Here is a 15,316-nt window from a genome sequence, read left to right on the forward strand (position 1 = left end):
TCTTGCCGAAGCTGGAGTAACTTCCGGGCAGCCTCTCTCCCGGACAATGGAGCATCGAAAACTTTCTTCACCGCCACGATGAACTCCTCCAGACTGAAACATACGCCCGACTGCTGTTCCCATACTGCCGTAGCCCAGGCGAGAGCCCTCCCGGACATCAGCGTGATGAGGTACGCTATCATCTATTTACATGAAAATACACTTTAAAGTTTACTGAGGAAAGGGCTTCTACTACATTACCTGTAAACAACAGTGAGTTATTACAAAATATAAAATTTAGAATCAAACATACATTCATCAGATATAGTAAACTTTGTACATACAATTCAGGGATGGCCACAATTGCTTTTGAAGAGCTACAGGGTTCTGCAGGCTTTCTTGTTGAAGCCCAGTTCTACCACACCTGATTTTACTACTCAAGGTCTCGATGAACAGCTGAGGTCTTGATGAACATCTGAGTAGTAGAATCAGGTTTGGTAGCGCTGGGCTTGAACAAAAAAAGCCTGCCTGACCCTGTGGCTCAGCTTGTCAATAGCCATTTTGGTAACTCCTGATACAAACTCTGTGACAAATGACAAACTGCCGAGAAACACCTGTAAAATACAAAGTCATTAGACAAGTACAAAACACTTTTAAGAATAAATATTTACAAATCTGACATTGGATAGGTGCTCTAAATCCTTTAGCTACAAATGTCCTTAGAAATGCTCTACACACTTGTCCAACTCCAGTAAAAGAGCACACATTCCCACATTTATAAATGGCAGTATAAATATGAAAGCAGATGGGAGTACTCACAGATTTGGAACAGAACATACATAAGTGCTACTGATAGTGTGCGATGTACTGTGTGCATATGAATACGCGTAAGTCGTTTGTCAGCTCCACATGGGCTGGTTTAACAAATGTCTTAGCTTCTGAAAATAAGAAATGTTTACAACCTGTCAACTTATCATGTACCGTAGGGATGGCGTGCATCTGACGGATGAGGGCAACGACGCTGTCCTTGAAAGTTTGAGAGATGGTCTCTCCACGTTCTCTCCTCTGTAGTAGCAAGATGCGTGCACTAGTACTAATACACATCACACTCCCTGTCCCTTGCCACTCAATGAACCCAAAGGCGCTTTTAAGAGACAACTAATACATTAAAATAAGCACACACCATGCGTGTGCGCATCAGTGTTTGTGTCAGGAAAGAGGTGTCAAAAACTATACATGACAGAGAACGGTCAAAATATCCCCTCCGGTAGACCTTCAAATCTTAGGGCGGTAACTCTAACCATTGCGCTACAAACCCTGTTATAGATATGGCAACTTGACTCTATTTAAATGGACAGTCTGATGATGACAGTACACGTTTGTTGCAAAATGTTTTGTTCATTCACTCAGTACTGATTGAATGTTTATTTCTCTTGCTTGGTAAAAATGTTTTGTCTAAAACATTTTATTACATAGCTAACCAAGTTAGCAAGCATGGTGTTTTCATTTGACTGGCACAGGTTGCGCAAGCAAACAATGATCATTATGATCAACACATCTGTTCTGGTGTGTGCATTTATTATAAATTAGCAGCGTGACAGTTTTCCCAAAGTTCCCAAAGTTTGGTGTATCTAACTGGCTATAAAAGCAGCCGAGGACGTTTGCTAGCTTATTTGTTTGTGCTCTGATTACACACAAGTGTCCAGATCAGCAGTTTACACAGATGACTTCAGCCATATGAAAAACTTTCCATAGAAAATTATACCTACCTTCTAGCTAGCTACCTTCCTTTTCCATCTACTAGCTAGCTGTTACTGTTGAGCAGCAACTGAGTTGCACCTGGTTTAAGAACTCTTGAGATTCGGCAGAAAATATTTTAGCATTGTCAGAAATGCTACAAAAAGGTAGGACATTGTTGGTTTATATTGGGCAGAAATGTGCACGTGAGAGCGGTAAATTGTGAATTTAATAAAAACCAGGGCATAAAATTAACTTTTTGGTCCAGCAGCCAAAATATATTTTTTTTGCAAAAATTACACACAAAAAAACAACAGATTAGCATGATTGGTAATGTTTCTAAAACAATACATGTATTACTAATAAGAAGTAATATGGTATATTGTTTAATTTCATTTTTTGTAAACTGAGTCTTTTAACCAAACTATCAAAATGTCACCTGCCCTTTAACGGTGGGAGGTTACTACTGTGGTAATGCAAATCGAGTCACATTTGTGCCTGTGAGATTGAGTCTGACTAGTACATAGAGTACTTGTCTTCTCTTCCCTAGCAGCTGAAACTCAAACATAGAAAAATAACCTAGCTTGTGAACCAAAGATGCCGCCGAAGAGCATGGCTGACATTTTACATTCTTCCAATCAATTGTGCAATTTTGTTATTTTTTGTGTGTTTTGTGTAACTTATTTTTTTACTTATTGTGTACATAATGTTGCTGCTACCGTCTTTTATGACCGAAAAGAACTTCTGGACATCAGAAAAGTGATTACTCACTGCGGACTAGAAGAAACTTTTTCCTATAACGAGTCTGACGAGAAGAATATCCTGCTTTCACTGGAACAGGCCCAGATCCACGCCTTTTGTGTGAAGAAAAGACGCCGGAAAAGGGGACGCAGATCGGAGATCCTTCTGAGAAGCCGGAGGCTAGCGAGTAAACTCCCAATGCCTTCCATTCTCCTTGCTAATGTGCAATCGTTAGAAAATAAAATTGATGACCTACTATTAAGATTATCCTACCAACGGGACATTAAAAACTGTAACATCTTATGTTTCACCGAGACGTGGCTGAACGAAGAAACGGACAATAGAGAGCTGGGGGTATTTTCCATGCACCGGCAGAACAGAGACGCTACCTCTGGTGAGATGAGGGGTGGGGGTGTGTGTCTTTTGTTAATGACAGCTGGTACACAATGTCCAATATTAAAGAAGTCTCGAGGCATTGCTTGCCTGAGGTAGAGTACTTCACGATAAGCTGTCGACCACACTATCTACCAAGAGAGTTCTCATCTGTATTATTCGTAGCCGTCTATTTACCACCACAAAGTGATGCTGGCACTAAGACTGCTCTCAACCAACTCTATAAGGCCATAAGCAAAGAAGAAAATGCTAACCCAGAAGCGGAGCTCCTAGTGGCCGGTGACTTTAATGCAGGCAAACTTAAATCAATTTTACATTTTTTTTTACCAGCATGTCACATCAAATCAAATCAAATGTATTTATATAGCCCTTCTTACATCAGCTGATATCTCAAAGTGCTGTACAGAAACCCAGCCTAAAACCCCAAACAGCAAGTAATGCAGGTGTAGAAGCATGGTGGCTAGGGGGGAAAAAAATCCTAGACCACCTTTACTCCACACACAGAGATGCATACAAAGCTATCCCTCGCCCTCCATTTGGCAAATCTGACCACAATTCTATCCTCCTGATTCCTGCTTACAAGCAAAACCTAAAGCAGGAAGTACCAGCTCAATACGGAAGTGGTCAGATGACGCGGATGCTACACTACAGGACTGTTTTGCTTGCACAGACTGGAATATGTTCCGGGATTCATCAAATGGCATTGAGGAATACACCACCTCAGTAATCGGCTTCATCAATAAGTGCATCGATGATGTCGTCCCCACAGTGACTGTACGTACATATCCCAACCAGAAACCATGGATTACAGGCAACATCCACATCGAGCTAAAGGCTAGAGCTGCCGCTTTCAAGGAGCGGGAGACTAATCTGGACACTTATAAGAAATCCCTCTATGCCCTCAGACGAACCATCAAACAAGCAAAGCGTCAATACAGGATTAAGATTGAATCCTACTACACCGGCTCTGACGCTCGTCGGATGTGGTATGGCTTGAAACTGAAACTTGAAACCCAGATGCGAGCTGCCCAGTGATGCGAGCATACCAGACAAGCTAAATGCCTTTTATGCTCGCTTCGAGGCAAGCAACACTGAAGCATGCACGAGAGCACCAGCTGTTCTGGATGACTGTGTGATAACGCTCTCGGTAGCCGATGTGAACAAAACCTTTAAACAGGTCAACATTCACAAAGCCGCTGGGCCAGACGGATTACCAGGACGTGTACTCAAAGCATGCACGGACCAACTGTCAAGTGTCTTCACTGACATTTTCAACCTCTCCCTGACCGAGTCTGTAATACCTACATGTTTCAAGCAGACCACCATAGTCCCTGTGCCCAAGGAAGCGAAGGTAACCTGCCTAAAAGATTACCGTCCCATGGCACTCACATTGGTAGCCATGAAGTGCTTTGAAAGGCTGGTCATGGCTCACATCAACAGCATCCTCCCAGACACTCTAGACCCCTCCAATTCGCATACCGCCCCAACAGATCCACAGATGACGCAATCTCAATCGCACTCCACACTGTCCTTTCTTACCTGGACTAAAGGAACACCTATGTGAGAATGCCATTCATCGACTACAGCTCAGCGTTCAACACCATAGTGCCCACGAAGCTCATCACTAAGCTAATGACTCTGGGACTAAACACCTCCCTCTGCAACTGGATCCTGGACTTCCTGATGGGCCGCCCCCAGGTGGTAAGAGTAGGCAACAACACGTCTGCCACGCTGACCCTTAACACTGGGCCCCCTCAGGAGTGTGTACTTAGTCCCCTCCTGTATTCCCTGTTCACCCACGACTGCATGGCCAAACACGACTCCAACACCATCATTAAGTTTGCTGACGACACAACAGTGGTAGGCCTGATTATCGACAACGATGAGACGACCTATAGGGAGGAGGTCAGAGAACTGGCAGTGAGGTGCCAGGACAACAACCTCTCCCTTAATGTGAGCAAGACAAAGGAGCTGATCGTGGACTACAGGAAAAGGCGGGGCGAACAGGCTGTAGTGGAGCGGGTCGAGAGTTTCAAGTTCCTTGGTGTCCACATCACCAATGAACTATCATGGTCCAAACATACCAAGACAGTTGTGAAAAGGGCACGACAAACTCCTTTCCCCCACAGGAGACTGAAAAGATTTGGCATGGGCCCCCAGATCCATAAATGGTTCAACAGCTGCACCATCGAGAGCATCCTGACCGGTTGCATCACCGCCTGGTAGGGCAACTGCTCAGCATCTGACCGTAAGGTGCTACAGAGGGTAGTGGGAACGGCCCAGTACATCACTGGGGCCAAGCTTCCTGCCATCCAGGACGTATATAATAGGTATGTAAGAGGAAAGCCCATAAAATTGTCAGAGACTCCAGTCACCCAAGTTATAGACTGTTTTCTCTGCTACCGCACGGCAAGCGGTACCCGAGTGCCAAGTCTAAGACCAAAAGGCTCCTCAACAGCTTCTACCCCCAAGCCATTAGACTGCTGAACAATTCATAAAAAATCGCCACCAGACAATTTACATTGAAACCCCCCTCACCCCCCACTCTCTTGTACACTGCTGCTTCTCTCTGTTTGTTTGTTATCTATGCATAGTCATTTCGCCCCCACCTACATGTACAAATTACCTCAACTAGCCTGTACCTCTGCACACTGACTCGGTACCGGTGCCCCCTGTATATAGCCTCGTTATTGTTATTCTTATTGTGTTACTTTTTATTATTACTTTTTACTTTAGCCTACTTGGTAAATATTTTCTTCTTCTTGAACTGCACTGTTGGTTAAGGGCTTGTAAGTAAGCATTTCACAGTAAAGTCTACACTTGTTGTATTCGGCGCATGTGGTAAATAAAGTTTGATTTAATTTGAAACAATGTAAATAGTCAAGAAACAAAAGGACAACATTTCACTTCAGTAGACTTTTGTTTCAAGTAAATTAGACCAAGTTTTGTGCATGTGCGCAGCGCTTCTAAAAATGAATCTTTCACTCAGCTTTTCACAGCCCCCAGCAAGGTAATTTTGCAGCACGAGGTGGAATAGGCTATATAGGATTCGTAGTTCTTTGACTTTGTGCGATTAATTTACCAGCTATGAAACAAAACAACAGAAATACTTTGAAAACAGCTACTGCAGCATTTATCATACTTGACTATTTATATTCACAGATGCGAGTGAAATGCTCGCACTGTGGAGTCCTGACCAAAAATAGAAATCTTACCTGCCACTGCCTAAATCTACCCGCATCTGGCAGGTGACAGTGTTAATTTTAGGCCCTGATAAAAACTGTTGCACCTACAAACTTGCTTAGAGGGCAGGTCACTGTTTTCTGGGCTTTCAGCTTCATTTCACTCACTCACTCTTCTTCCACTCCACCGTGTGGATGTAGCTGTGGATGTAAATGCCTAGCAGAGTGTGTGTCTGTCATTCTTTCATTGGCTCCATGTCCATCCATCCACCTCACCCCGCTAGAGCTCATCCAAGCCCCCAGCTGTCTCTCAGACAGACATCATAGAACACCGTCTTGGAATCTTGGAAGAACACTCTCTCCCCTACCTTGGAAACACATACAGAAACCTGGTCATTCCTCAAATGCAAACCATTTAACATTTCTGGAGGGTGACATCGAGTGTCTGCCTCTTTTTAGCTCTGGCATGTTGTTGGAGCAAAGGCTATGCCCGCTCCACCTCCACTGGTGCAGAAGCTGGAGAGGGCACAAGGCCTGACTGTTGGCCCTGACGCCAGGCCTATGTGGGTAGCTGGGTGTTTGGGTTGGTGTGGGGGGCAATGATGTACCCACCTCTGACTCTCAACTCCATACCACTGGCCCTAACACACTCTCACTGGAGCAGATGTAACTGTTCATCTCTTATTTCAGTGTGAATGGAATTCATGTGAGTCACAGGAGGGAGTTTTGGCCACTGGGTGCTCTATGTACACACTCTGTCTGAATCATAGAGGCTCAGATTCCCTACTTGTGTTGTTTCCCATCAGATTTGGGAACACTGCTCTCCTCTGCTGTGAGGGTAAGACAACCCAACCAACAGCCTTGGCCTGTAGTCACCCAGTGGTGGTGGTATGGGACCCTCATGTATCTGTTCACACACAGGTTGGACCACCAGCAGCTCAGACCACACAAACAGAGCCACAGCTCCACAGAGATTCTGGGTAATGTTGTAGAACGCCGGCCCCGTCACAAATAACGAGCACCTGCTTATTAAGCACAACCCTTTGTGTCAACAGTCCACACCGACAGACCGCTATTATCTCACGCATGGTTCCTAATTCTGGTTTGGCTCTCGCTCTACACAGTATGTAATGTTTACATGTTCTGCTGTGGCTCACACTCACAGACCCAGCAAGCTACTGCTGCGGCTGCTCCTCTGTCTGTCACTGCTGAATGTGCGTGCCAGAGCAGAGCAGACTAGGCAGGGAGGGCAGGGCAGCTTGCATAAGAATCACCCAGACAAGACCGTGCAGCACAGGTCCAAGGAGGACCATGCCAGGTGGTGATACTGATCAGTGGCTCACCCTCACTCTCACCACTGCTTTACCCAAACCTGCTGCTGCTGTCGGCTCAGAGTAGGGCCGGGTGGGCGCTCCCTCTCTCTCTTTCATCAGGGTACACTTTAAGCTCTATGTATGGCCCCTTATTGGTAGCAGACTGAAGAGAGGCCCGTCTTCCTTGTTGGAGAGCATGTTTTCTTTGCTGCTTAGTCCCAGAATATTGTGTGACCTATGGCGCTGAACCAGGGCCAGGCAGAAGTGGGCCCTGCCATTGAATGGGTGAAGCAGCAGCAGAGCCGGGGATGAAAGCCATTAAGGAGGCCCTTCCGTTGAGCCACAGGTTCTAAATGCCTGGAATGTCGGTGTTCTGAGAAAACCACAGGATTCTAAAGAGAAGCCGTCCACTGCCCTGAGTCAATGGGACAAATGCACGGAATGGGCATATTCACTGCTTCTTTTCTGTGACATTTTAAAATGCCCAGTGTAGGGCTATGAGGAGTGGTGATGGTTGGAAGGGTCCTGTAATCCCCCTAGTTAAAGGCTGTGTAATCCCACCTTTACCCAGGGACAAAGAGACTGCAACAAAGCAAGCTTCCATTAGGAAGAGGGGCCCCACATCAAGAACAAATTGCTCGTGACGAACAGTCAGCCTCACTGGTCTTGTACAAGCACACTGCTCCGACAAGCTAAATCCATGGGAATGGAGAGAACAATTCACTCCAAGGTGCCCTCTCCCACCTGTGCAAACAGTGCAGTTCCGGGCTCAAGTAGGTAAAGAGCACACAAACAGGGTCCAGGTAAGATGACATCTCGCTGACCTCCAGCGGTGTGGGGCCTTTATCTAAACCAGGGTGAGGAATGTTTGAACGCCCGCCGCTATCCTTTGTGTTTTTATGTCTCCACTATAAATACCAACACTTCTCTAATAGCCGTGCTCAAGCAATACGTTTCAAACCAAATGCAGCTCATTAATTGCCTTGTTTACCTAAAGTTCCATTCCCCTCACGCGAAACACCACAGACTTGTTTTAAGTGCACACATTTAACAGAGATCACAACTACAAAGAAGACTGGGACCTACTTCAAAACAAACATTTCAAAAATATGGAGTGAGAGATACAAAATGGGGTTTGGCAAGCTGTATTCATGTGGACTTGTAAGAGCCGGACGTTAACAAATGAGTTTGTGCACCACACACTCTGAGATCTGCCACAATGAAAATCATGTTCAAATCTAATAACAAAGCTTTATGGAGCCAGAGAACACACACAGTCAGGAGCATCAGCCAAGCTATCGGTTCCCAGGCCAAAAAATAAGTACATTAAAATACAATCGCAAACGAGGTGGGCTTGTGTTAACTTTGAATGGGAGCATGTGTGTTGTAAATTGTAACTGTGTAACACCTGACAAATCCTTTAGCAGTGTTATCATGGTGGACAACATGCTTGTATAGGCCAGGCCCACAGTAATGGTTTGAGTTCCCTTCATCTACAAAATTGACAACAACAAATTATTTATATCCTTGCTGGCATCAGTTGTTGTAGGGTTGGAATGCTACCAGTAATTTACCAAAGTTACCGGAATCTTCAGTAATTTTTGTAATTAACAGAATATAAAACTTTGGAAATGTATACTTTAATAACATAAAAGAACATTGATTAATATACAGTATTAATTTATTATACAGTGAGGGAAAAAAGTATTTGATCCCCTGCTGATTTTGTGGCCAAGACCAAAGAGCTCTCCAAGGATGTCAGGGACAAGATTGTAGACCTACACAAGGCTGGAATGGGCTACAAGACCATCGCCAAGCAGTTGGGTGAGAAGGTGACAACAGTTGGTGCGATTATTCGCAAATGGAAGAAACACAAAAGAACTGTCAATCTCCCTTGGCCTGGGGCTCCATACAAGATCTCACCTCGTGGAGTTGCAATGATCATGAGAACGGTGAGGAATCAGCCCAGAACTACACGGGAGGATCTTGTCAATGATCTCAAGGCAGCTGGGACCATAATCACCAAGAAAACAATTGGTAACACACTACGCCGTGAAGGACTGAAATCCTGCAGCGCCCGCAAGGTACCCCTGCTCAAGAAAGCACATATACATGCCTGTCTGAAGTTTGCCAATGAACATCTGAATGATTCAGAGGACAACTGGGTGAAAGTGTTGTGGTCAGATGAGACCAAAATGGAGCTCTTTGGCATCAACTCAACTCGCCGTGTTTGGAGGAGGAGGAATGCTGCCTATGACCCCAAGAACACCATCCCCACCGTCAAACATGGAGGTGGAAACATTATGCTTTGGGGGTGTTTTTCTGCTAAGGGGACAGGACAACTTCACCGCATCAAAGGGACGATGGATGGGGCCATGTACCGTCAAATCTTGGGTGAGAACCTCCTTTCCTCAGCCAGGGCATTGAAAATGGGTCATGGATGGGTATTCCAGCATGACAATGACCCAAAACACACGGCCAAGGCAACAAAGGAGTGGCTCAAGAAGAAGAACATTAAGGTCCTGGAGTGGCCTAGCCAGTCTCCAGACCTTAATCCCATAGAAAATCTGTGGAGGTAGCTGAAGGTTCGAGTTGCCAAACGTCAGCCTCGAAACCTTAATGACTTGGAGAAGATCTGCAAAGAGGAGTGGGACAAAATCCTTCCTGAGATGTGTGCAAACCTGGTGGCCAACTACAAGAAACGCCAGACCTCTGTGATTGCCAACAAGGGTTTTGCCACCAAGTACTAAGTCATGTTTTGCAGAGGGGTCAAATACTTATTTCCCTCATTAAAATGCATATCAATTTATAACATTTTTGACATGCGTTTTTCTGGATGTTTTTGTTGTTATTCTGTCTCTCACTGTTCAAATAAACCTACCATTAAAATTATAGACTGATCATTTCTTTGTCAGTGGGCAAACGTACAAAATCAGCAGGGATCAAATACTTTTTTCCCTCACTGTATATGTGTCCATATTGTCCATGAGTTTGTAGTAGATAGACCATATGGTTCAAGAGAAAATAGCCAAATTAATGAAAAAAGCATTTAATCAAAAATTGCATTATTTTCATTTAACTCTGCAACTTCCAACTATTGGAACTACTTCCAACTGCCACCAGTTTGACACCAAAACATTCACAACAAATACATATTGAAATAGTCGAATAAATCTAAGTTTGTAAAAAAAATATATAGAAAGGATATTTCATGCTGAAACCCTCATATTAAACACCAATGGTATTCACTGTTTATGGTTTATATTTAGGACAGTGTTTTACAGCTTTGTAATTCTATTTTTTATTTTAAAACCATGTTATTTAATTATTTCATATATTTTATATGTGATAAATCCACACAGAGGGCCAGAGATTATAACAGACACATGTGATAATCTGAAGTAACCAAAAGGGCCACTAGATGTCTTGTGATAGATTACATCAAATCTCGTAGTTTACTGGTAAATTTGAACGTTTCCATTAATATACTCTCCCTTTGCAACCCTAATCGTTCTTCTGGAACAGTCAAGTCCTCGGTGTGAAGACTGGACGGGCATCTGATACTGTTTAACTGTGTGCACACATTCAAAGCAGGACCCTGCACAGAATCAGACATCCAGCTGGAAGAGGTACTAGCAAATAACACTCAGATGGATCAGGAAAGAGATGAACACTGATGATGTTCTTAAGATAAGGGAACTACAGAGGAAAACTGACAGAACACTGTGGACTCATAACATATATAATTGCAATTTTACTCAACAAGTGGAATTGTGTCAGACTGAGCTGCTGTCCATCAGAGGCTGCTGAGGCCAACCCAGTCTCCAGTCTCCAGTCTCCAGTTAGTCCCCATTGCTCCAGCAGAGGCTGTGTATAATCAGCAGCCAGGCTTTGTGATAAGCAGGAGGCCTGCAGTGCCACATTATCCACCATTATCTGCCTAATGAGCTGGAGGAGCATGACACCTGGTGAGAGAGGCCCACAGCAGTGATAGGGAGCTCTGTTTAGTACTCCTACAGCCCCAGAAGACTTCAGCACTGAGTGTACTAAGTAGTAGACTACTGCTTATTGCAGCATTGACAGGATGGATGACCTGAACTGGAAATAAACAGCCACAAGCCAGGCTTAATTTCCTGGCCTATCAGTTGAATCCAATAATCTCGTATTTATTAAGATGTTACAAGGTTGTTTAGGGCTCTTGAGTGGCCAGAAGGCCTTTCTGTGCTGTGAGGTCTCTGAGAGGAGAGGCCATGGGCCATGACACAAAAAACTCCCTCACCGTGTAGTATGCAGCATGTTACTATGTCTCATTTAAAACCAAATAGACTCCTCAAAAACATTTTCGGATTGAAAGGCTTAAGCGCAAGGCGGACTCTTTGATGTATGTCCAAGAAAGAAAAAAGGAAAAAGAAGAAGCATGTGGCTGTCACTGAGTCTGAGATAGAAACACTGTTTCTTCAGAGAGTTTTGTACTGCTGAGTGGAAGTACATAAATCAAACGGCTTCCTACTTATTTGCTTTTGGTACGTTCTGCTTGACTTGGTCCTTCAAATCAGCTCAGAGCCAAGCCAGCAATCACCAGGCCCATCTGAGCATGCACGTCCGGCAGACGGCTGGCTGGTCCTGGAGCTGTGATAGCCCGGCACGGGGGGGGGGGGGGGGGAGGGGGGGGGCTGAACTGCATTGGGTTGGCCGATAGGCTAGCTAGAGCCTTAGCACCTGTGGGAGGCTCACTCACAGTCAATGTGGGCCACTTCTCTCCAATCCAAATGTCAAAACGAGCCAGTGAGGAACAAGAACTATGTGATGGCATGAGGGAGAGAGAGGAGCCAGAACATTCCGCAAACTGGCTGTGTTCGCACTTTATCTCCGTTGGCAGGTGTGTGGAGCATATCTATGGTATCCCATCCAGGGATGCGCCTAGCTCCTGCATCACTCTTCATTCATTGAGGGCCAGCCAGCATGAACTTGGTTTTTATCAGCAGCAAATGGCATGCATGGTGCCTGGACTTGCTCTCGCGAGCACTGCTTATAGCACTCTTGGGAGCCATAACTTTGAATAGTTGAGTATTCCTACCGTGAAAATGGGAAAACTGAACTTTGGATTAAACCTTCATTACGAAACTGGAAATGCTGTATGATAACAGTTATGTCAAGCACACTCATGCACATAAGTGGAAGCCCTTAAAAAAAAATGACTTTCTCTGCTAGGAGAAAAAACAATCGCAATGAAATTAGGATTGTCAACTTTTGATCTGACCCACCGGAATAACAAGAGATATTTGTGTACCAGGCTAGCCCAGAACAATCCCACAAAACTGAGAAGAAACCCAATAGGCTGCATCTCTCACCTGGATCACAAGCAACACTTTACAATGCACCCATTCCAGACCCAGACCTCCCGCATGAAACCTTTTATCTACATTGCCAGAGAGAGACACACACTGCATAACGTCCTGGGCTCTGACATGGCATTCCTAGGATAACTCCGACAAGGCAGAAAGGAAAGGAGCAATCCAAGGACAACACAGATTGTGTGTGTGTGTGTATATTTCCTTTTACCACCCACCCATTCCAGCACACGTACACACACACAGCCACACAATGTGAAAGAAGTGCAGTGAGCAGATACGAGGGTCAACAGAGAAAACAATGGACTGATTACTCCACAGAGTAAGGTCAAGATCTATCTGATTTGCACAGCAGTCTTGTGGTGGTGGTGGCCTCTCTGAATGAGATCAGGTAGCCTTAGTTACAGCCCACCTGGATGATGATAGACTAAAACCACGAGACACAATAGTTTGAGAATTCTACAGTAGGGGCCAGTATGTCAACTTTAAAAACATATCACAGGTGTCATATTGAACAGAATAAAATGGTAAAAAAAAAAAAACGGTCAAGAAATCCTTGAACCTGATTTCGAAACATTTGCATCACACTCAAATCCACATAGTCAATTAATTTCCATATTAACATCCAAAGGGAATTCCAGTAGAAAATATACCCATCTAATTACAATACAAAATAAAATGTAATTTCAAATCAAACAAACAATAGCCATTCCCCTTGGACTGGGTTTGTTGCATGTTGAATGCAGTTTCTATTTCCTGCCACTATGGGGACATGGGACACATTCTTTTCATGCCACTTCGATTCAAAGTGATTTTCGTAGCAGGTTAGGAGAGCATTTTCGCTAACCCTAACCCATTTCCTAACCTTAACCTCAGTCTCCTAACCTGCTACAAAAAACTAACTTCGGTATCGAAGTGGTGTGAAAAGAGTGTTTCCCATGGGGACATTGCAATGCCAGTGACCCTGAGTCTAGTATAGTCAGCAGGGTAGAATAGAGGATCACAGAGGCCTGGCAAACAGCTCCTCTCCGCATAAAGCAAGACTTCTTCCCCTGGTTTACGCACACAGCCCAGTAGGTGTCATCAGCCCTGCTTTGATGTACGTTAACTGCTTTTCAACTTGGCAGGAGATACAAACTTATGCACCTCTAAATTCCTGCAACGATTCCAAGAAAAGACATGCTTGTTTGGTTTCTGACGGCCTCCCTCCGCTGATGCAAACTGGGTTTCTTCAAAAGCCACATTTATGTGCAGCCCCATGGTCTGTGTTTTGTCTGTAAACACGGCACAGGCCCACTCTCTCTGGGTGCGCAGTTAATCATTAAACACATTACCACTGAGAGGATTTTTTTGTTTCTGTTGACCTTAGGGCAAATTTGAATGTGGGGTTGGATGCCAAGTAGAGTTCACAGAATTGTTAAATAAATTCCTGTGAATTAAACATGTGATAGAAGAGGTCACTCTAGGTGGAGTGTAGACTCTGTCTCTCAGTGTTGCAGACACAAACATTCTCAAACAAATTCACTGACCATAGTCTGTGGAAACATACTATGGTGCCAAAAATAACGTTTAAAAGATTATATTATCTGTCAAAAATGTGTAGTCACACATGTATTATTCAGATTTTCATATGGATATCCATTTTCATAAGTATTTGATAATTCTTTCCACAATTCATTAGGTTATTTGCGGGACAACGTTTCAATGTAGTAACACTACAGTAAGATAATAAGCAGTTTATCTTACCTCTAGCCTCGCTTGATGTTAGAATCATTAATATCACTGTACACACAGCCAGACATCCATCCTTAGAGAACATTTTCAGCAAACTGCAGTTTGTGTCTGTTCTGAAGAAAATTGGCAAAATAGAGAATTCAATGACAAAAGTACCCTATAACATCAAGAGACTTGATTGAGTTGACCCAATGACGTTTAAATTACATAGCCACACTGACATAATTTAATGATCATACACAGGCAATTTGAGTGAAGAGCGCAGATTAGTGGGCATACTCACGTGTTGTCCTCTGCCAGGCAGATGCTTTCCACGAAATGTATGTAAACACAATGGTTCACTGTAAAGTCTGACGTATTAATCAAATGTCTTGTACAATATACTGGTATTCAGGTTATCCTCCACGCGGGAAATGTAAATAAAATGTACTTCAATATCATATCAATGACATCACGGCAAAATACTGTCTGATAAAATGTTTAACAAAAAAAATCAGTTCTCGCAAAAAAGGTAAATAAGAGGTAGGCCTAATGGTCAAGTTTTCGGGTTTACTTCTTTTTCGGGCTTACTTCTCTCACCTCATCCCTGGTGTGCCCTTCTGCATCCCTTTGCCATGAAGAGCAGTATAGAAGTTTCCAAGAACAGATGTGGAATTCAATTGGCCAATCGTGGACCGGCTCGAGCTCTGCTCCTCATGGACAACGTTGTGCAAAGCACGGGCGCCCCCCTCCGGGTCCGGTGGATTCATGTACAGCACACATGACCTCTACAGTCGTGGCCAAAAGTTTTGAGAATGACACAAATATTAATTTTCACAAAGTCTGCTGCCTCAGTTTCTATGATGGCAATTTGCATGTACTCCAGAATGTTATGAAGAGTGATCAG

General features: G+C 44.0%; 1 protein-coding gene across 2 annotated transcripts in view; it reads right to left on the minus strand.

The window, feature by feature from the left end:
* Positions 1 to 15,047, minus strand: part of LOC106604946 (fibroblast growth factor receptor-like 1) — a 70,831-nt gene extending 55,784 nt beyond the window's left edge. The window contains exons 1-2 of one of the 2 annotated variants that reach the window (XM_045718262.2): positions 14,714 to 15,047; positions 14,443 to 14,538 (exon numbers count right to left, since the gene is read on the minus strand). In XM_045718262.2, coding sequence (XP_045574218.1) covers positions 14,443 to 14,515 — 73 coding nt within the window. In that variant the 5' untranslated portion in view covers positions 14,516 to 14,538; positions 14,714 to 15,047. Of the gene's footprint in view, positions 1 to 14,442; positions 14,544 to 14,713 lie in introns of both variants that reach the window. The other variant, XM_045718261.2, reaches the window with a different exon arrangement.
* Positions 15,048 to 15,316: the final 269 nt, after the last annotated feature.

This window comes from Salmo salar, chromosome 05, assembly GCF_965601325.2.
Source record: "Salmo salar chromosome 05, fSalSal1, whole genome shotgun sequence".
NCBI classification, from domain to species: domain Eukaryota; kingdom Metazoa; phylum Chordata; class Actinopteri; order Salmoniformes; family Salmonidae; genus Salmo; species Salmo salar.